General features: G+C 38.2%; 1 protein-coding gene across 12 annotated transcripts in view; it reads left to right on the forward strand.

The window, feature by feature from the left end:
* Positions 1 to 22,673, forward strand: part of PPFIBP1 (PPFIA binding protein 1) — a 176,225-nt gene that overhangs the window by 140,891 nt on the left and 12,661 nt on the right. For 9 of the 12 annotated variants that reach the window (XM_059935519.1, XM_059935521.1, XM_059935518.1 and 6 more), the window contains 9 exons: positions 1,855 to 1,939; positions 4,767 to 4,921; positions 14,746 to 14,861; positions 15,444 to 15,500; positions 16,787 to 16,847; positions 17,177 to 17,206; positions 19,626 to 19,797; positions 20,280 to 20,312; positions 22,448 to 22,598. In XM_059935519.1, coding sequence (XP_059791502.1) covers positions 1,855 to 1,939; positions 4,767 to 4,921; positions 14,746 to 14,861; positions 15,444 to 15,500; positions 16,787 to 16,847; positions 17,177 to 17,206; positions 19,626 to 19,797; positions 20,280 to 20,312; positions 22,448 to 22,598 — 860 coding nt within the window. The remainder of the gene's footprint in view (positions 1 to 1,854; positions 1,940 to 4,766; positions 4,922 to 14,745; positions 14,862 to 15,443; positions 15,501 to 16,786; positions 16,848 to 17,176; positions 17,207 to 19,625; positions 19,798 to 20,279; positions 20,313 to 22,447; positions 22,599 to 22,673) is intronic. The other 3 variants (XM_059935524.1, XM_059935526.1, XM_059935529.1) reach the window with 1 other exon arrangement.

A 22,673-nucleotide genomic window follows, 5' to 3' on the forward strand; every position in this document is an offset into this window, starting at 1 on the left:
GAGAAATGAAGACGGGCTGAAATAAGGCAATGGCAGTGAAGTGGTAAGGAGGGAAGGGATTTCAGAGAAATTTACAGGTCGACAAGATTTTTAAATCTTTGGATTTGGGAGTAAGTTTCTGGGTTGAGCAGTGGGGTGAATGATGGTGCCCATAAAAGAGTTAAGGGAATCCAAGCAGAGACCGAGATACTGGAGGCAAATAATGAGCTTCATTTTAGATGTACTCAATTTGATGTGTTCATGGGACATTACAAGGAGATTTCTCATAGAAAATTGGAAAATCAATCTAAATTTTAGGATTAATGTAGGATTATAGATTGGTGGGGAGTGAACCCCATCAATTTTAGGAGAAATGTAGAGTTGAAATATATAGATTGGTGGGGACAAAACTATAGTTCATGTGTCAGTTTGCTTTTGCTCCATGATAAATCACATTTATTATTTCTCATACTTTTGTAGGTGGGCTAGATTGCTCTTCTAGTCTGGGCTGGCTTTGCTGATCTCTACCATTAGCCGGTGGCTGGAATGGGGCTGGATGGTTTAAGATGGTGTAACTCACATGTCTGGTGATTGACTGGTCTAGGTTGACCCCAGCTGGGTTGTCTCTTCTCCAAATGGTCTCTCATCCTCCAGTAGACTAGCCTATGCTTTTTTTTTTTTTTTTTAAGGAAAGCCCTTTAATTAATTAATTTATTTATTTATTTTTATTTTTAGCTGTGTTGGGTCTTTGTTTCTGTGCGAGGGCTTTCTCTAGTTGCAGCAAGTGGGGGCCACTCTTCATCGCGGTGCGCGGGCCTCTCACTATCGCGGCCTCTCCTGTTGGGAGCACAGGCTCCAGACGCGCAGACTCAGTAGTTGTGGCTCACGGGCCTAGTTGCTCCGCGGCATGTGGGATCTTCCCAGACCAGGGCTCGAACCCGTGTGCCCTGCATTGGCAGGCAGATTCTCAACCACTGTGCCACCAGGGAAGCCCTAGCCTATGCTTCTTCATGTAGTGGCCTCAGGGTTCCCTAGGGCAGCAAGAGAGGGCAAGCCCCAATGTGCAAATACTTTTCAAGCCTTTGCTTTGAACCACATTTGTTATATTTCATTGGCCAAAGTAAGTCACATGGCCATGCCCCAAATCCATGTGGGGGGAGCTAGGGAGCCCATTTTTATAATTTACCACACTGAGGGCCTGGGAAGAGAGAAGAGGGTAAAGGACAACACGTTGAAGCTCTAACATTTTATATTCTGGGTTGGGAAGATAGTGGGGGTTATGGAAGTAGAATGTTTATCTGGTCAAGGAATTAACAAATCAAAACAGAAGAAAAGAAAGAGTGGAGAGAAAAGTGAAAGAAGGAAAGAGTGGGGGTCAATCAAGTGCCATCTAGAAGTCAAATTAGAAAAAGGATGAAAAGTGTCTGTTGTTTTTAGTAAAGAAGGTCACTGATCACTAATTGAAGCAGCTTTGGTGGAGTGTTTTGAGGAGGGAAAAGCCAGATGGTGATTAATGGCAGCTGGTAAAGATAGCAGGTGTAGATCTTTCTTTCAAGCTCTCACTTATGTTAGAGAGGAGAGTAAATGAAGTTGATTTTTTCTTGTTTTTTTTGTTTCCTTTTGTATCTTATTACCTTGTTTTGTTTTTGTTTTTTAAAGATGGCAGCTGAAGGATAGGATCTCTAAATTTAGAGGTACTTTTTCTATGTCTCTGATGTACGTAGGCAAAATATTCTGGACATTACCAGTTTTACTAAAGTTTAGAAGTATTCTTTGAATAATGTAAATAATTCATGTCTACTTATTCTTTGTGTCACAATTACTTTTGTTGTTTTAAAATCATAGTATTAAAGATGATAATTTATTTATTAATAGGATCGGAAAATAGAAGATCTTCGACAGTGCCTGAACAGGTACAAGAAAATGCAAGATACAGTGGTACTGGCCCAAGGTAAAAAAGGTAGTGTAGCTCTAAAGATTTTTCTGCTTTACTTGACTTTTAAGTGGCTATGAACTTTTTTACATTTGGCCTCAATTTCTTTCATGAAGTATATCCATTATTTCAAGGTAGGTGGCTCATTTCATTCATTCAGTGATGTTATTAGGCATCTGTTCTCTGCCGGAAAGTGTGTCGGCTGATGAGTACACTGTTGGTTGGTTGCCCAGAGAGAGCCTCTCCACGGAGTTGATTAGGTAACATTGCAGAGAGAAAGAAGGACAGCACCTGCAAGGACCTCGGGGAAAGAAGACCTTGGTGTGTTTATTAAAAAACAAAAGGAGACCAGTGTACCTGGAAGGTAGTGAGCAGGGGGGAGAGTGAGACAAGATGAGATAATAGAGGTGAGCACGGCCGGGTCATGCAAGGTGAGAGGTTCAGCTCTTATTCGAGCCCAGAGGGATCCACTGAATGGTCTGAACAAGTCAACCGCATGATCTTTGTGACAAATGGACCATCGTGGACTATGGACCGCTGGGACTATTCCAGCAGTGTTGGAAGGAAGGGAAGTCAATCAAGAGGCCCTTGCAGTATTGCAGTGGGAAGATCTGATGGTGCTGATTGGAAATGTATTTTGGTGTTAGAATCAACTCGATAGTGTGATGAATTAGATTAGGAGAGTGAAGAAGAAGAAGGCATCAAGAAAGATCAACATTTGTGACTAAAGCAACTAGCAGATGATGGTTCCATTTACCAAGAGGGGGAAGCCTAGAGAAGGAACATGGAAGTGGTTGAGGAGGATTGTGTTCAGCTTTGAATGTGTTTTAAAAATATCTGTAAAACATCTAGGTAAAGATAGTATGCATTTTGTTGTATTTATTATTATTTTATCTGCTGATGGGCCAGTTGGCCATCCACAAATGTGGCAAAGCTTTGGGGGTCATTCGAAACACACAAAAATGTGAAGAGCTTTGAAAGTTCTCTTGTTCATTAGCACTGCCTAGTTGGGGTTATTTGCTTTGAAAGTAAGTGCTGGCTACCAAATATAAAATAGATAGCTAGTGGGAAGCAGCCGCATAGCACTGGGAGTTCAGCTCGATTCTTTGTGACTACCTAGAGGGGTGGGATAGGGAGGGTGGGAGGGAGGGAGATGCAAGAGGGAAGAGATATGGGGATATATGTATATGTATAACTGATTCACTTTGTTATAAAGCAGAAACTAACACACCATTGTAAAGCAATTATACTCCAATAAAGATGTTAAAAAAAAAAAGAAATTACCTAGAATTACACATATCAGTAGCTATTAAAAAAAAAAAAGTAAGTGCTGGAAATAAATAAGTCTTTTGGAAGGTACTTATGGGACACTTGGATTTTGAAATTTTAATCTTGATGGGTTCACAAAGAAAGAAAATTCTGCTTTAGACCAGGATCTTTGAAAAAAATGGATCTTCATCTTTTTGTCCAGAAGGCCTATTATTAAGACTTTATAAATATCTGAATGAGCAAATGAACCTCTAATTATCAGTGTAGACTTATGACAATTCTTACCACTCACCATTTTCTAAACCTTCACAGGAGTCTCCTAAGGAATATTGCAAATTCTCAAGTAATTAATTTTTACATAGTCATAGCATTTAAAACATTGTTTGATTTTATAGAATCTCAACACTATAATTCTAATATTTAAAAATCAAGGAAGAGCAGATTGATTTCTGTAATTAGACTACATTGTAAGACACTTGGAAAACAGATAGAAAGGGTAAAAAAATCACTCAAAATTGCACTGGCATGATCATTGCTGGCATTTTCATGTAATTCTTTCTGGCCTTTTTTTTCTACGCATATAAATACATAATTAAAAGAGATAGCTTTTAACCATGTACAGCAGGATAGATTTTTATGAACCATTGAAAATTATGTCCTGTTATATTGAAGAGTTATGTAAACAGTGATTTCTAACTAGGTTTTATATTTATTTAGGTAATCCTCAGGCAATTTTAAGAACACCTAAATTCTAATAAAATTAGAGTAAAAATCTAATAAAAACCTAAATTAAGAAGCTATGTCTAGTTAGTATCTTTAAACAAGTATATGATTTGCCATTTTGTATTATTCAGAGAATAGTTGGAAGGACCATTCTATTTGTAAAAAAAGAATATCTGGCACTGTTGTTCAGCACTTAATCCTTTTCATTTCTAGAGATGTAAAAAAATTCTCAGAGCTGCTGGTTTGCTGGTTACGTGGTTCCTTCTCTCCATTAGGCCATTCTTTCTACTTTAAAATGAAATGAATGGCAAAAAAGGATCCTCTTAAGAGGGATCAAAGGGTCATCTATTTTTTCTTCTTTTCCTTTTTTCCTGTCTACGTTTTTTCAGGAGCACAGTAGCAATGAAAATGGAGTTGTCTAAATGGTGACTTTGTTGCTGTTCAGAATCAGTTTTGTTGTACCACTGGTATTCCTCAACTGGGTTATTTCTGAACTAAAATTTATAAAGCCCCAAATGTTGACACAGAATTACAGGAGGGTTGTTGGACTAAGTTAACTTTTAACATCAATGCTGTGAGTCTATGATTGTGTCTATTAAACCACTAGTAATTAATACCTCTACTAATACCACTACTGGATACTCATGTGGCCCAAGAGTCCCTGGGCCTTAGGTGCCCACAGTTTAAGATGCTGTTTCCTAGGTCCCACGTTTTTGTTCTTCAAGTGATGCCAGGAGTTGACTCTTTGATTTTTAAGGATCAGAAAATTTTTTATATTCAAGATAATTGGGATTCTTATCTTCCTCCAAAAGTAAAAAATGAGGAGTTGCTGGTGTCCACTTTCCGCTTTGTCGTTGCTTAGGCCAAGATGGCGACTCTGAAGACCTGCTCCCTTCCAGTTCCTTCTCCACTTTGCTGGACGCACAGGGCTTTAGTGATCTGGAGAAAAACCTGTCATCTACGCCGGTAATGGGATCTCCCAGTCATGACCCATTTAACACAAGTGCTCCAGAAGAGGTATTTATAGACTCAATAGTTTCTTCATGTTAAAGAGACTCTGTCATTGAAAGTTAAAGTGCCATTGATAACATCAAAGACATGGGTTCTTTTCTCAGTTGGGTTACTGACTTGCTTTGTCCTGGCAATTATTGTGACCTCCTGGTCTTTATTTGAAATGTGTGTTTTTTCCCTCTCTTTATTAATAAATAAACACTTGGGCAGTGTCAAAACCGCTTATGTAATTCAGGAAAGACATATGAATCCCTTGGAGATGGATGTCATCTTCAGTACTAGATTATAATCTACTTCCTAAAGAATAAGTAGGGAATAAGTAAAGTGGAGGTGAAGTGAGATTATGTAAATTTATTTTAGTCACTTGTGGTGGTAACTGTGAAAGATGATGGACTTCAGTTAACATGCTGGGGATTGTGGAGCCATGTATTGCCTGGGGGTACCCAAACCTGAAGTCAGCAAGTGAACTGATCTACAAGCGTAGTTATGGCAAAACAATAAGAAGCAAATTGCCCTGACAGATAACACATTGATTGATTGATTTCTTGGTAAATATGGAGTCATCTGCATGGAGGATCTGATTTACGGGATCTGTAGTGTTGAAAAATGCTTCAAAGAAGCAAACGCCTTCCTATGGCCCGTCAAATTATCTTCATGAGGTGGAGTGAAGAAAAAGACCACCCACTTTTTAGAAGGTAGAGATGTTGGCAATAGGGTAGACCAGATCAACACATCTATTAGAAGGATGAACTAAGATGTCTACCATGATTATTTTTGTAATCTGGTCAGTTAATAAACAGTGACTGCTTTCAGTTTTTTTTAAAAAAAGATCATGGAAGAAAATTTCCCCCTGACTTTGTTAAACTTGAAAAAAGCAACTAGAGGGACTTCCCTGGTGGCACAGTGGTCAAGAATCCGCCTGCCAGCACAGGGGACACGGGTTCGAGCCCTGGTCCGGGAAGATCCCACATGCCGCGGAGCAACTAAGCCCGTGCGCCACAACTACTGAGCTTAATCCACTCCATTAGATAAAAGCATATCCGCAAATACCTTCACAAAAAGCCCTTTACTGCCTTAGGTTCCCTGTAAGGCCACTATGGGATATCCCTTTGTTTTTAGAGTTTTTGATCTTTTTGAAAGGTTCAATGAGACAGCACCACCTTGAATTTTCCTGTCTTCACAAAGCCACACCTGTGGCTTCATCTTAAGACTGTTTTCCTGACAGCACCTGTGCTTGATCTTTGCCCTGAAACCATTTCTGAATTTTAATATGTAATGTTCCGTCTAGGGAGACTAGGAATGAGAAACAGTTTAATTTTTCAAGTAAATAATCTTGGCTCCTTTATATTTAACAGTTGCTTCTTTGGTCACCTCTCTTCTAACATTTTATTGTAAGTAGCGAGAAGAAATCAAATGGCATATTTATTTTTTATATCAGTTGCTCATAATTACGTAATGAGAATATGAAATTTGAATTGAATGAAAGTGAATTCAAGGAGAAAGCAGCATTTCTTTTTTAAATGTAAGAGAGAGCTAAAATATGCCGTTACAAGGAATTAGCGGGAAGGGGAATTGGATGAAGATAGTCAAAAAGTATGAACTTCTGGCTACAACTAAGTACTGAGGATGTAAAGAACAGCATGGTGACTACAGTTAACATTGCTATATTGTATATTTGAAAGCTGCTGCTAAGAGAGTAGATCCTAAGAGTTCTCATGACGAGGAAAAATGTTTTTTTTTTCTGGTATCTATATGAGGTGATAGATGTTAGTTTAACTAAACTCAACTGTGATAATCATATCACAGTGTAGGTATGTCAAGTCGTTATCCTGTACACCTAAAACTTATACAGTGGCTATATGTCGATTACATCTCAATAAAACAGAAAGGAAAAAAACCCAAGGAATCAGTTAAGGAATAAGAGCTATTTTAGAGGGAAAAATCCCCTAATTTTTTTTTTTTAACATCTTTATTGGAGTATAATTGCTTTACAATGGTGTGTTAGTTTCTGCTGTATAACAAAGTGAATCAGCTATACATATACATACATCCCCATATCTCCTCCCTCTTGCGTCTGCCTCCCACCTTCCCTATCCCACCCCTCTAGGTGGACTCAAAGCACCAAGCTGATCTCCCTGTGCTATGCGGCTGCTTCTCACTAGCTATCTGTTTTACATTTGGTAGTGTATATATGTCAATGCTGCTCTCTCACTTTGTCCCAGCTTACCGTTTTCATTCCCCGTGTCCTCAAGTCCATTCTCTATGTCTGTGTCTTTATTCCTGTCCTACAGCTAAGTTCTTCAGAAACTTTTTTTTTTTTAAGATTCCATATATATGTGTTAGCATACGGTATTTGTTATTCTCTTTCTGACTTACTTCACTCTGTATGACAGACTCTAGGTCCATACACCTCACTACAAATAACTCAATTTCATTTCTTTTTATGGCTGAGTAATATTCCACTGCATATATGTGCCACATCTTCTTTATCCATTCATCTGTCAGTGGACACTTAGGTTGCTTCCATGTCCTGGCTATCGTAAACAGAGCTGCAGTGAACACTGTGGTACACGACTCTTTTTGACTTATGGTTTTCTCAGGGTATATGCCCAGTAGTGGGATTGCTGGGTCATATGGTAGTTCTATTTTTAGTTTTTTGAGGAACCTCCATACTGCTCTCCATAGTGGCTGTATCAATTTACATTCCCACCAACAGTGCAAGAGGGTTCCCTTTTCTCCACACCCTCTCCAGCATTTATTGTTTGTAGATTTTTTGATGATGGCCATTCTGACTGGTGTAAGGTGATACCTCATTGTACTTTTGATTTGCATTTCTCTAATGATTAGTGATGTTGAGCATCCTTTCATGTGTTTGTTGGCAATCTGTATATCTTCTTTGGAGAAATGTCTATTTAGGTCTTCTGCCCATTTTTGGATTGGGTTGTTTGTTTTTTGATACTGAGCTGCATAAGCTGCTTATATGTTTTGGAGATTAATCCTTTGTCAGTTGCTTCATTTGCAACTATTTTCTCCCATACTGAGGGTTTTCTTTTCGTCTCGTTTATGTTTTCCTTTGCTGTGCAAAAGCTTTTAAGTTTCATTAGGTCCCATTTGTTTATTTTTGTTTTTATTTCCATTTTTCTAGGAGGTGGGTCAGAAAGGATCTTGCTGTGATTTATGTCATAGAGTGTTCTGCCTGTGTTTTCCTCTAAGAGTTTTATAGTGTCTGGCCTTACATTTAGGTCTTTAATCCATTTTGAGTTTATTTTTGTGTATCGTGTTAGGGAGTGTTCTAATTTCATTCTTCTACTGCTGTCCAGTTTTCCCAGCACCACTTATTGAAGAGGCTGTCTTTTCTCCATTATATATTCTTGCCTCCTTTATCAAAAATAAGGTGACCATATGTGCATGGGTTTGTCTCTGGGCTTACTATCCTGTTCCATTGATCTATATTTCTGTTTTTGTGCCAGTACCATACTGTCTTGATTACTGTAGCTTTGTAGTATAGTCTGAAGTCATGGAGCCTGATTCCTCCAGCTCCGTTTTTCTTTCTCAGGATTGCTTTGGCTGTTCGGGGTCTTTTGTGTTTCCATACAAATTGTGAAATTTTTTCTTCTAGTTCTGTGAAAAATGCCAGTGGTAGTTTGATAGGGATTGCATTGAATCTGTAGATTGCTGTGGGTAGTATAGTCATTTTCACAGCGTTGATTCTTCCAATCCAAGAACATGGTATATCTCTCCATCTGTTTGTATCATCTTTAATTTCTTTCATCAGTGTCTTATAGTTTTCTGAATACAGGTCTTTTGTCTCCCTAGGTAGGTTTATTCCTAGCTATTTTATTCTTTTTGTTGCAATGGTAAATGGGAGTGTTTCCTTAACTTTTCTTTCAGCTTTTTCATCATTAGTGTATGGGAATGCAAGAGATTTCTGTGCATTAATTTTGTTTCCTGCCACTTTACCAAATTCATTGATTAGCTCTAGCAGTTTTCTGGTGGTATCTTTAGGGTTCTCTATGTATAGTATCGTGTCATCTGCAAAGAGTGACAGTTTTACTTCTTCTTTTCCAATTTGGATTCCTTTTATTTCTTTTTCTTCTCTGATTGCTGTGACTAAAACTTCCAAAGCTATGTTGAATAATATTGGTGAGAGTGGGCAACCTTGTCTTGTTCCTGATCATAGTGGAAATGGTTTCAGTTTTTCAGCATTGAGTACGATGTTAGCTGTGGGTTTGTCATATATGGCCTTTATTATGTTGAGGTAAGTTCCCTCTATGCCTACTTTCTGGAGAGTTTTTATCATAAATGTGTGTTGAATTTTGTCGAAAGCTTTTTCTGCATCTATTGAGATGATCATATGGTTTTTTTCCTTCAGTGTGTTAATATGGTTTATCGCATTGATTGATTTGTGTATATTGAAGAATCCTTGCATTCCTGGGATAAACCCCACTTGATCATGTTGTATGATCCTTTTAATGTGCTGTTGGATTCTGGTTGCTAGTATTTTGTTGAGGATTTTTGCATCTATGTTCATCAGTGATATTGGCCTGTAGTTTTCTTTTTTTGTGGAATCTTTGTCTGGTTTTGGTATCAGGGTGATGGTGGTCTCGTGGAATGAGTTTGGGAGTGTTCCTCCCTCTGCTATATTTTGGAAGAGTTTGAGAAGGATAGGTGTTAGCTCTTCTCTAAGTGTTTGATAGAATTCGCCTATGAAGCCATCTGGTCCTGGGCTTTTGTTTGTTGGAAGATTTTTAATCACAGTTTCAATTTCAGTGCTTGTGATTGGTTTGTTTAAATGTTCTATTTCTTCCTGGTTCAGTCTCGGAAGGTTGTGCTTTTCTAAGAATTTGTCCATTTCTTCCAGGTTGTCCATTTTATTGGCATATAGTTGCTTGCAGTAATCTCTTATGATCCTTTGTATTTCTGCAGTGTCAGTTGTTACTTCTCCTTTTCATTTCGAATTCTATTGATTTGAGTCTTCTCCCTTTTTTTCTTGATGAGTGTGGCTAACGGTTTATCAATTTTGTTTATCTTCTCAAAGAACCAGCTTTTAGTTTTATTGATCTCTGCTATCGTTTCCTTCATTTCTTTTTCATTTATTTCTGATCTGATATTTATGACTTCTTTCCTGCTGCTAACTTTTGGATTTTTTTGGTTCTTCTTTCTCTAATTGCTTTAGGTGTAAGGTTAGGTTGTTTATTTGAGTTGTTTCTTGTTTCTTGAGGTAGGATTGTATTGCTATAAACTTCCCTCTTAGAACTGCTTTTGCTGCATCCCACAGGTTTTGGGTCGTCGTGTTTTCATTGTCATTTGTTTCTAGGTATATTTTGATTTCCTCTTTGATTTCTTCAGTGATCTCTTGGTTATTTAGTAGTGTATTGTTTAGCCTCCATGTATTTGTACTTCTTACAGATTTTTTCCTGTAATTGATATCTAGTCTCATAGCATTGTGGTCGGAAAAGATACTTGATACGATTTCAATTTTCTTAAATTTACCAAACCTTGATTTGTGATCCAAGATATGATCTGTCCTCGAGAATGTTCGATGAGCACTTGAGAAGAAAGTGTAATCTGCTGTTTTTGGATGGAATGTCCTATAAATATCAATTAAGTCCATCTTGTTTAATGTATCATTGAAAGCTTGTATTTCCTTATTTATTTTCTGCCTGGATGATCTGTCCATTGGTGAAAGTGGGGTGTTAAAGTCCCCTACTATTGTTTTGTTACTGTCGATTTCCCCTTTTATGACTGTTAGCATTTGCCTTATCTATTGAGGTGCTCCTATGTTGGGTGCATAAATATTTACAATTGTTATCTCTTCTTCTTGGATTGATCCCTTGATCATTATGTAGTGTCCTTTGTCTCTTGTAATAGTCTTTATTTTAAAGTCTATTTTGTCTGATATGAGAATTACTACCCCAGCTTTCTTTTGATTTCCATTTGCATGGAATATCTGTTTCCTATCCCCTCACTTTCAGTCTGTATGTGTCCCTAGGTCTGAAGTGGGTCTCTTGTAGATAGCATATGTACAGGTCTTGTTTTTGTGTCCATTCAGCCAGTCTGTGTCTTTTGGTGGGAGCATTTAATCCATTTACATTTAAGGTAGTTATCAATATGTATGTTCCTATTACCATTTTCTTAATTGTTTGGGGTTTGTTATTGTAAGTCTTTTCCTTCTCTTGTGTTTCCTGTCTAGAGAAGTTCCTTTAGCATTTGTTGTAGAGCTGGTTTGGTAGTGCTGAATCCTGTTAGCTTTTGCTTATCTGTAAAGGTTTTGATTTCTCCATCTAATCTGAATGAGGTCCTTGCTGGGTAGAGTAATCTTGGTTGTAGGTTTTTCCTTTTCATCACTTTAAATATGTCCTGCCAGTCCCTTCTGTCTTGAAGAGTTTCTGCTGAAAGGTCAGCTGTTAACCTTATGGGGATTCCCTTGTGTGTTAATTGTTGCTTTTCCCTTGCTGCTTTTAATATTTTTTCCTTCTATTTAATTTTTGATAGTTTGATTAATATGTGTCTTGGCATGTTTCTCCTTGGATTTATCCTGTATGGTACTCTCTGCACTTCCTGGACTTGATTGACTATTTCTTTACCCATATTAGGGAAGTTTTCAACTATAATCTCTTCAAATATTTTCTCAGTCCCTTTTTTTTTTCTCTTCTTTTTCTGGGACTCCTATATTTCGAATGTTGGTGCATTTAATGTTGTCCCGGAGGTCTATGAGATTGTTCTCAATTCTTTTCAATCTTTTTTCTTTTTTCTGCTCTGCAGTAGTTATTTCCACTATTTTATCTTCCAGGTCACTTATCCATTCTTCTGCCTCAGTTATTCTGCTATTGATTCCTTTTAAAGAATTTTTAATTTCATTTATTGTGTTGTTCATCATTGTTTGTTTGCTCGTTAGTTCTTCTAGGTCCTTGTTAAACGTTTCTTGTATTTTCTCCATTCTGTTTCCAAGATTTTGGATCATCTTTACTACCATTACTCTGAATTCTTTTTCAGGTAGACTGCCTATTTCCTCTTCATTTGTTTGGTCTAGTGAGTTTTTACCTTGCTCCTTCATCTGCTGTGTATTTCTCTGTCTTCTCATCTTGCTTAACTTACTGTGTTTGGGGTCTCTGTTTCACAGGCTGCATGTTTGTAGTTCCCATTGTTTTTGATGTCTGCTCCCAGTGGGCAAGGTTGGTTCAGTGGGTTGTGTAGGCTTCCTGGTGGAGGGGACTGGTGCCTGTGTTCTGGTGGATGAGGCTGGATCTTGTCTTTCTGGTGGGCAGGACCACATCCGGTGGTGTGTTTTGGGGTGTCTTTGAACTTAGTATGATTTTAGGCAGCCTCTCTGCTAATGGGTGGGGTTGTGTTCTGTCTTTCTAGTTGTTTGGCATGGGGTGTCCAGTACTGGAGCTTGCTGGTCGTTGCGTGGAGCTGGGTCTTCGTGTTGAGTTGGAGATCTCTGGGAGAGCTTTTGCTGCTTGATATTACATGGGGCTGGGAGGTCTCTGGTGGACCAATGTCCTGAACTCGGCTCTCCTACCTCAGAGGCTCAGGCCTGACACCCGGCCAGAGCACCAAGAGCCTGTCAGCCACATGGTCTCTCTTCAGAAGACAGGCCTGGGCCTTGAGAGAGACAGAAGACGTGGAAGTGTGTGTGTGGTCTCTGCAGTCAAAAGTCCTGAGTTCCAGTGCTGACTTTCCTGCTAACAGGTCTTTGGCTTCTGTTTCTTTATCTGCTAGCACTGGAGGGTCTCCTGCAGAGGCAGAGGGTGGCTGTGGCTCACCGTCAAAAATCCCGTAATTGTTAAATATTTATACTGAAAGAAAAAAATAACGTATGGTAGCCAAGGCATGTGCTACATTTATAGAAAGAGGCTGCTTTTACAGAGGATACACCTAGAGAATCTCGTATCCTTACCAAAAGAAGTCTTTGCTATGTGAATTGTAGTTTAATCACAGATTTTTAGTTTGGAATAAAAATGATTTGAGGAGGATTGAGGGTGTTCAGCCTCATTTTAAAAGAAAAGCCAGGAGGGTGATTTGAGCATGGAGTGAAAGCCCTGAAGTTTGAAAGGAAATCAAGAGAATGGGTCAGTCTGCTCTTGTAGCTATTTTTCCCTGTGATTAGGAACCCAAGGAAGTACATGCACTTCAGGAAATGGGGATGGTGGCTAAATAAATTGCCCAGGATGAATCATAAAGATTCAAACTGAAAAAAATGATAGTGAAATAATCTCCTATTTTATAATAATATGACTTGTTAAGGAACAAAATTCAACTGAGTAAATTTTAAAGATCTTGTTGGCTTTATTCAGCAATTCATGAATCCAGCAGCATCCCCTTGACTTTTATAGGTGGAAGGGAGCAGGAACAGAGAAGTCTTACTTGGCATTTGCTGATTGGTTAAAGCAGGGTTATTTCCTTACATGGAGCAAAGAGAGGTCTTGGGGCCCAGCCAGGTAACTTGTGCTGAGCAGGAAGTGCTGACTGGTTGACCTAGGCCTTCCTTTTCTGGGAGAGCCAAGCAGAGAAAATTTAGTTATTTTCAGGCTTGCTAACATGGGGCTTAGCATGAGTGACTCCATCTTGTGCCCAGTCTGGTTACTTTAACAGACTGCACATTTTATAACCTTTTATAGTATCACAGAGTGAGAATATCACTCAGTAACTGAAACAAAAATCACCAAGCTGAATTTATTGCTTATTTAAGTAAGTGAACTTTGCTGGTCAAGGACATTCTCTTTGAGTGGATCATGTGGAGGGTTTTTAGGATGCCTGGAGCTCAGGGGTTGGGCTCTCAGTGGCAGGAGTGAGTTGACGTCAGCTGTGTGTGGTTGTGAAGGCGAGACTGTTGTTGACTGGCTGGCATTCAGAAGTGTGTTCCTGGTGTGAGTCCCTGCCTGACTAGCCGACTCGCAGAAGCCAAGAGCTGTCTCAGATTGGTTGACTTGCAGAAGTGAGTTCACTCATTTTTTTACTGGAATATTTTTTGAAGTGTTTCATTTATTGCTTCATGGAGTGGCTCACAATCTAACTCCTCTCTGGGTGTCAGAAATTACTGAAAACCAGTGTTTAGAAATCCTTTGACCAAATCCATCCTTAGGATATACAAAGCATTTTTGGGGGGAAATGTATTATGTTTTTTTGTTGTTTTTGCTATAATATTGTTACTATTAATCAACATGGTTTAAATAGTATAGCCACAAAGTCTATTATAATTTGTTTTAATTACACTTTTTGTCAATTCTGTTCATCAAAGTTAGTCAGCTTGTTCACATATAGAATAATAATTAACTGGCTTGACCAATGTTCTATATTAGACTAACGGTAGAAATTAAAATGGAAATCGTGCTTTGTTGACGAAGCTCTTTAACCAAATCTCATCTAAAATCATTGCAACCCTGTAAGGTAGGCATTGCCATTGTCATTTTACAGAGGAGAAAACTGACTTGCCTAAGTTTAAGGCAGTTAAGTGATTGCCTATGGTCAAGGTCACTTAGGCAAGTGTGTCAGGGCCAAGATTTCAACCGGGGCTTAAAGTTGTTAGATTTTACTATTAACTTACTTAATGATATGTTTTATGTCTTATTCTCAATATTCGGTGTCTTCTTCAGAAGCAAGTTCAAAAATTACTTTCTTCCAGGATGTTTTCTCTGATTAACACTTACAGATGTTTATATCCTGAAACCATTTTATAAATATAAGAACAGAATTCTAAACACAGGTGTATGAAATTTTAGCCATAAATAGACCACTTAATTGTCTTATTTATTTTTTGTTACTCTGTGGCTTGTGTTTTGTTTGTTTGTTGGATTGATTTTTGGTCTTTTATTATTATATTACAGTTCCACACCAGCGTCTTGCAAGTTTCAATCCCTTCATTATTGCCAGCATCTAAAGGCTTGGAAACGTCTGAAAAAGTGAAATTGCCTCCTAAGCCAGAGATGTCATTTGAGGAGAAGTATATATCATTTATGATCTAACTGCAATATAAATAACCAGAAAAGTAGATCCACCAAAAGCAGGGGTGTTATTTTCAGACATAATCTTTTACCCAGAGAAGCAAGAAATAGCAAGACCTGTGCCAGGGAACCCCATGCAGTTCTGTACTATTAAAATAAAAGGTGTGAAGTAGGAAGTAACTGGAGATGAGGCTGGGGAGGTGTGCTGATTAGGTTAGAGAGGGATTTTAGGGAACTTGGATTTTATATCCTAGGTCATAGGTGGCCATCAAAGGATTGCAAGCAGACTAGTGGCAGTCATGTATGTGCCTGAGGCTGTTTGGAAGACGCTGTGAAGGAGACAGGAGAGGGATACAGTAGTTCCTCTGTAGGCAAATAGAATTTGGGGGGACCATCTTCCCAAATTAATTGCCTAATCTTACAGTTAGATCAAGTAAAATTAAATAGAATATCAAAAAAGAGAGAGAGAAATAACTGTCCTTGCACAGTTTTTTGTTTTTGACAATTCTGTTCAGCTGGAATATATATGGTCTTTTTTTTTTCATGAAGCTCATAAATACCTTTTTTCTTTAATATTTTAGTGATGGAAAACTAATCCTTGGTTCTGCTGTTGAAACTCAACTGTGCGACAGTCTTTCGTAAGTTCTATTTTATCAAATGTAAAAAAATATGATTGATGCTTGGGAAAGAGGAAGCTTCTGTTACACTAACAATGACTTAGTATTAAAAACAAATGACTCTGAGGCATGAATGAACTAATGCAGCCGTAATGATCGGGTTGCGGGGGGGTGGAGTGGGGTTTGTAAAGTAACACATCAACACTCGCTCTTTTACCATTATCTCATGCCAGGTTTCTGCCATCCTAGCCTTTCTTCATCAGTTTTCATTTGAAGTTCAGTGCTTTTAATTTCATTTTTGTACTGACTTATATTCTGGATATAAGTGTATCAGAAAAGCATCGCAGAGAATGATGTGATGGCTGGCAAGGCTGCCGTGGTTTTTTGCACTTTCAACTTAATAAGCTGACCTAATAGCTAAGTTTATCCAAGTTAATGTCTGGATTACATTAGGAAAATCTATTTTCAGAGCAGTACTCAAAGATGAGATCTTTTCTTTGCTCTCTGTTATCTTTTACTGTATTTGGTAGTCAACATTTCTAGCAACTTATTTACACATAAATACATGAGAAATGCCTTTTAAAGGTTTTGTTGGTGTAGTATATTATTCTGTGTCTTAGAGCAATGATGTTACTTTTTTTCGCTCTGTTTTTAAACTGGTCACATACTCCTGCCTTCAGTTTTTGAGTAACACCAGCTCCGTATGATTGAATGCTACTTATGTGAAAGAGAAAGGCTCTCCAGATGTTCACACTGTCACTCTGCCTTTACTAGGATTGTACATGAGTTATTATAGGCAACAATAGGGATTCCTCTATTATGCTTGATTAGAACTGTAAAATGAAGTGCTTTGCCAGACTCAGAAAATTGATTCCTTTGTAAATTGGAAAGTAAAACTTTTGTCCTGTATTTTCATTAGGATGATTATACATAAAAAGTACATGAGTATTTTAAAAGTCCCCGGTGTATATGTGTATTTGCAAAGGATACGCGACTAATCTGTGGAAAACACTGGTTTATTTTCAAATATTGACATCACAGGATAGTCCTAAGTGTTTTTCCAGCTATTCTGACATGTGCAGAACATTTAGAGTTATTGGCAGGGCCGTTAACCACCCCTGCTTTTAAAAGAACTGAACATTATAATTTAGTTAAGCACATAAGTGACTGCCTAAATCCAGATTTTCTTTTATTTCCAGGTTTCCGCTCACATACAATCTTAGTTTCTTTCCAAGGCGTTCTACTTAGAAACAGTGACACCAGAGCCACTTATTATTAATCATAATTGTTGTTATTGTTATTTTTAGAACTTCAAGTCTGCAAAAGTCTAGCAGCCTGGGCAATCTGAAGAAAGAGTCATCAGACGGGGTTGGTCCTGTGTTTCTTCTGTCTGTTACCCTGAGAAGAAAACATTTAGGGATCTTCATCTTTTCCCGTTTGTGGTTTCAATAATGGAAAATTATTAGATACCATAGTTAATGATAAATATTAAGAAATATGAGTATAAAAGATTGAAAGTAAAGCCCAAAGTGGAGACTTTAATAAAACATTGTAGGAAATAAATGAAGGTGAGATTTTGTAGCTTAGGAATAGATGTCAATTTATTTTAATTTGTTGAATTATATATATATGTGAGAAATTCTGACTAGATAAAGGATTCCTATAACAATCTTAAATACTATTGTTGTTTTGAACAGGAAAAGGAGTCTATTCCGAAGCCTTCAGAGGTAATTTTTATGTCCAGATTACAATGTAAAAATGTTTGGGAGTTCTAATATACATAGTAGACTTCTTAATACATAATACATAAGACTGCTTAATACGTAATACGTAAGACTGCTTAAATGTCTCCAATAAACCAAAACTCTCAGAATCTGCAAAACATGCCAAATGAATGAAGCCCAACACAGAAGATCACATATGACATGAATCCATCTATGTGAAATACCAGAATAAGTAAATCCATAGAGATAGAACACAGACTGATGGTTGCCAGAGGTTGGCGAGAGGAATGGGGAGAAACTGCTTAGTGAGTAAGGAGTTTTACTTTAGAATGATGGAAATGTTTTGGAACTAGAGGTGTTGGTTGCACAACACTGTGAATGTGATAAATGCCACAGAATTGCTCACTTTAAAATAGTTACTTTTATGTTATATGACTTTCACCTCAATAAGTTATTGAAAAAAACAAAAACAAAGCCCCAAACTCTCATTCACGCTATTTGGTGATCATAATAACCATACCCGGCCTTCCTTAGGCTTCACAAAAAGCCCTTCTTAGAAAGATCACCAGCTGTTTATTTTATATAACCACTGTCCATCTGCAGCTAACATTCTGGTATTTTTAAAGGCATCATCAGCATGGGCTCTGGTTCTTCTTTCGTCTGATTTTCGGTCATTAACCTTGCACAGGTCATAGTCCGGTAGACATACTATCTCCAGATGCAGTCCCTTGACTGTTGGCTCTTAGTGCCTTGAGTTGTGATACAGGTATAACTGACAAAACACAGACAGTGAACACAGCTGTAATTCAAGCCATTGTTCTTTTTGTCTTGCTAATTCAATAAGTGGTGTGAAATGATTTTGGCATCAGCATTAAGACATAAATAACAGTACCACTACATTGTGGCATTTGTACATTTTTAGTTACTATGAATGGTAGATATATAGAGGAAAATAACCACCTTAAAAGCCTGTATCCCCTCACCCTTCTCTCCACTTCTGCAAAAAAGAAAGAGAGGACAAGAGATGTTCAAGAAATGAGAACATGCAAACAAAAGAATCCTTGGATAATACTAAAACAATATAAGAGACCATGTTACTATAACTGCCAATTCAAATAACCAAAAAGCTCAAAAATTAGCTACAGGCATACCTCGGAGATATTGCAGGTGCAGGTCCAGGCCACCATAATACTGCAAATATTGCAATAAAATAAATGTTGCAATAAAGTGAGTCACACAAATTTTTTGTTTCCCAGTGCATATAAAAGTTATGTTTACACTATACTGTAGTCTATTACATCTGCGGTAGCAGTATGTGTAAAAAAAAAACAATGTACATACCTTCATTAAAAAGTGCTTTATTGCTGAAAAATGCTAACTCTCATCTGAGCCTTCAGCAAGTTGTAATCTTTTTGCAATAGTAACATCAAAAGTCACGTCACAGATCTCCATATAATAGTAATGAAAAAGTTTGAAATATTGTGAGAATTACCAAAATGTGACATAGGGACACAAAATGAGCAAATGCTTTTGGAAAAATGGCACCAATGCAGGGTTGCCACAAACTTTCAGTTTGTAAAAACACATTATCTACGAGGCACAATAAAGCGAGATGCAATAAAATGAGGTATACCTGTATTTAAAAATCACAATTGAAGTTCTTGAAAAAGATCCTGAGATATTGTAAAGATCTGAAGTGGCTTCTGAATCAATCAAGAAAAATTTAATTTTAGTGGGTTTAGTTAAGCGTATCTGAACGTATCACAGTCTTTGAAAACTGGTGATCCATGTCTGGTAACTCACAGGCAAGATGTGAATATAACCCAGAATCCTGTTTCAAAAAATATATATTTTAAACAGTAGCTGATTTTGCTTTCATTTTATTATTAATTCTTTGAGAGGAATATTTAAAATAACTGGAGTAGAAACTCTTTATACTGCTTGTATAGAAGCTTGGGACTAATGCCTACATTATAGAATAATTACATTATATTGGGCTTCTACCGATGTAGTTATAAAGACTGAGAACTATATCATAGCGAAATCTTTGTCATAAATGATAGAAAAGTAGGAAATCTACTGCTCTTCTAGTTACATAATATTTTATCTCCATGTCTTTGAGGGAATGAGACAAATAAAATTAAAATAAAATTTGAGAATGTCGAAATCTATCCTAAATACTTAAAGCCCTAAACACGTGGATTAAGATTAGTGATGAACATGTCTTTATTGTTGTTCCTTAAGTAGCTTTCAGAACTGACCTTTTTAAGCTTCTAACAAGGCATTTGACATTCGTAATCAATTTGTTCAGTTATTCTTTTAAATAAAATCATGTGTGTAACGTGTTTAGTACTGTGCCGGGCATGTACTAATAATGATGCACGTTCGTGCTGTGTCACATTCATTATCACTTCTCTCTCAGGCTAAAGCTCTGGTGGAAAGCAGCGCATTTGGGAGCCTCCCGCACAAAGCTCCGGGACACGATGCGTCTGTGGATGACAATCCCTTCGGCACTCGAAAAACCAGATCTTCCTTTGGTCGTGGCTTTTTTAAAATCAAAAGTAACAAGAGGACAGCAAGTGCTCCAAACTTGGGTATGTGTGGCCAAAATGCCTTTGCCTTAATTCTTCCAGAATGAGGAAAAGATCAATCTTTTCCCTTATTCATCTATTTGTACATTTCTCTTTCTCAGAAATGACGGTGAATGACTTGGGGGAAAAGTTAGCAAAAAATGCTTCCGTGGGCTTAATTCAGAGGTAAAGATAGCTCGGTGTGGACTCTCTCACCCTGCTCTCTGTTCTGGGTGTAAACTTAGAGGAAAGACCAAAAACCGTGATTCTCTCTGACATCATTATAAGCAGTTGCCCATCTATTCCGAAAGAGGATAAAATTAACCCCATATTGACACTGCTGATGGAGTCTGTGTGTAGCGTCGGAAGCACAGGGCGGTGCCCGCCTTCCCTCCCACTGTGTGTATTTTGTGAGTAGGAGTTTGATCTGTGTTTCATTTTGTCATTCCCCTGTGTTCTCTCCATTGGACTGCGTGTGATTGTGTGCATTGTTGGGATTTCTGAAGATCGTAAACGAAGTGCCAGTGCACCCACCTTAGGTACCGTACCCCTGCATGCCTCCTTCGCCAGCGCCTCACTCCCAGCCGAGCTAATCCCTGCTCTTTGGCGTCTGTAATCTCTAGAAAGTGAGCTGGCAGCATCAGAAAACGGAGTCCTCTACTCCAGAGTGTTCCTTCCTCCTTCTGCTCAAAAGGACTCTCTGTAGAGCCTTTGCTTCCAAGCCTAAACGCTGCTGTAACCCATGCTAATGACACCTTGCGAGCAGCTCTGCGAGGACCTAGACGCGCCCAGTGGCCATCCGAGTGCAGGGCAGGAGTGCCCTGGTGTCATAAATCCAACTCCTTCACCCCGAAGCACATATCACATCACACTAACTCGCAGGGACTTGCAACTCCTTCTCCATGGTTACATTTCCCCAGCCTCCAGAAAGAAATGTTTTTAGCCAAACAGGTCTGTGGAAGACATTGAAAACGTTCATTTTAGACTGACTTCTCTTAGGGGAACATTCTTCTGACACATTATTGCTTTGAAGATGCGGGTGACATTTAGTGACAGGAGAGGTAACTTTATGCGATATCTGAGGAGTTACCCCCAAAGCGATTTTAGGAGAGGGGAAGCTCAGTTTTCCTCTTTAAAGGGCAGAATACAGTAGGGGAAAAATCCTCAAAATAAAAATAAAAACAGGATGCTTTTAAAATAAAAGTGGGCTGGACAACATTTTCAGGGACACCCGTAACCGTCATGGCTGTAGGATTTGAATGGAAATGTTCTTTTGGGTTTTCCCAGTAGGTCCTATTACCTTGTATAGATATCCACAGAGGTATTCATGTAGATCAGCAAAGGTGACCTCTCTCTTTGCAGCCTTAAATGTCCAGAATGAACACAGGGTGAATAAAAATGATCTATTCAGACAACTATTTTCAAACGTTTTTGCATCTTTCTTAGAAGAAATACACTGTCAACGCTAAGAGGCAAATGCTGCTTACCATAACCTATAATCACAGCTCTGCTTCATAGAAAAGTCAGCCTCTGCAACTTTTAGATCTTGCTGAAACACTGTCCCTGTGGTTTTTGTACAACTTTTACTTAGCTGTATGAAAGTGCACATTCTCACATTGAGGAAACAGCATTCCTCGTGTTTGCTAGTGTGGGATCGTCTGTTAAAAGACGGCTAAAAGAACTAGGATAGTTGGTGCTAGGAGGTCTGAGAGTAGCAGATTTGGATGTTATTGTTTTATGGTAGAATCAACTGGCATGGATTTATATCAAATGAAAAATTTATGAAGACCCAGTTCATTCTTCTCTCAGTGTCTGAAACATCACATGATAAGTAGGAATACATTTCTTGTACAAAGAATTGCCAGAACTTGGTAAACAATTTGATGTAAATGCCAAAGGAAAGGAGGGAATGAAAAGAAAATGACAAAGAGTTTGGACTGGAGTAACAGGGAGAAAATTAACTAGTATTAATGAAATATGAAATACAAAAATGTAGGAGAAGACTCTCAGGAAAATTGGATGGATTTGTTGAGCCCAAGATATCCCTGGCACATCAAATTGGGAATATCCACAGACATTCAGATACTGAAGCTGGGGAGAGAGATTATTAGGCTCAGAGATTCTGATACCAGCTGCTTATAAATGAGCAAAGCCATCATTTCGTGCTGAGCATAGAGTACGTGAGCTTGTCAAAAGATCCTGCAGAGGGAACCCAGGACAGAATCTTGGAGTGGAAGAAGAGAAAACAGTGCTACAGCAAAGAAACTTTCAGATGACAGATCTAGGAGCATGTCATGTCAGGAAGCTAAAGGAGATGACAGTTTTGGAGGAGGTAGTCAACAGTACCAAGTGCTGTAGCAAGATTGAGTATAATTTCATTACGAATTCAAATCAGTCAAGGAAGGAATATGGTAATCCTATCCCACCTTTGAATCTCGAAGAAGTTGTAATTTGTAAGTTAATGAACTTGGTACACAATAGAGTAGGCTGTAGAGTAGAACATAGATTTGTGTTCCATTTTTTAATATTTGCAGGGTGTTCTTTGTAAGTCACTGGTTTATAGACCAACAGAAGAAGAATTCTTAACAGTTGCTTAAACCAAGGAGGTTAACATCTAGTCATGTTCATTCCATATTTTAAAATTCACCAAGCTTGTATTCTGTTCTTGGAATAGCTGAAACAGAGAAGGAGACACCCGAGCACTTAGATCTGGCTGGTGTATCGTCTCAGCCAAAAGATTCACAGGGGAGCAGTCCCTTCCAGATATCGCCACCATCGCCGGATTCCAAAAAGAAATCTAGGGGTATCATGAGACTCTTTGGAAAGTAAGTAACAGAGCTTTGTCTTATATGTGGCTCAAATGTAGGAATAAATGGAAAATTGGCTGAAAATAGTTACGA

This window comes from Balaenoptera ricei, chromosome 10, assembly GCF_028023285.1.
Source record: "Balaenoptera ricei isolate mBalRic1 chromosome 10, mBalRic1.hap2, whole genome shotgun sequence".
In the NCBI taxonomy this organism is placed as follows: domain Eukaryota; kingdom Metazoa; phylum Chordata; class Mammalia; order Artiodactyla; family Balaenopteridae; genus Balaenoptera; species Balaenoptera ricei.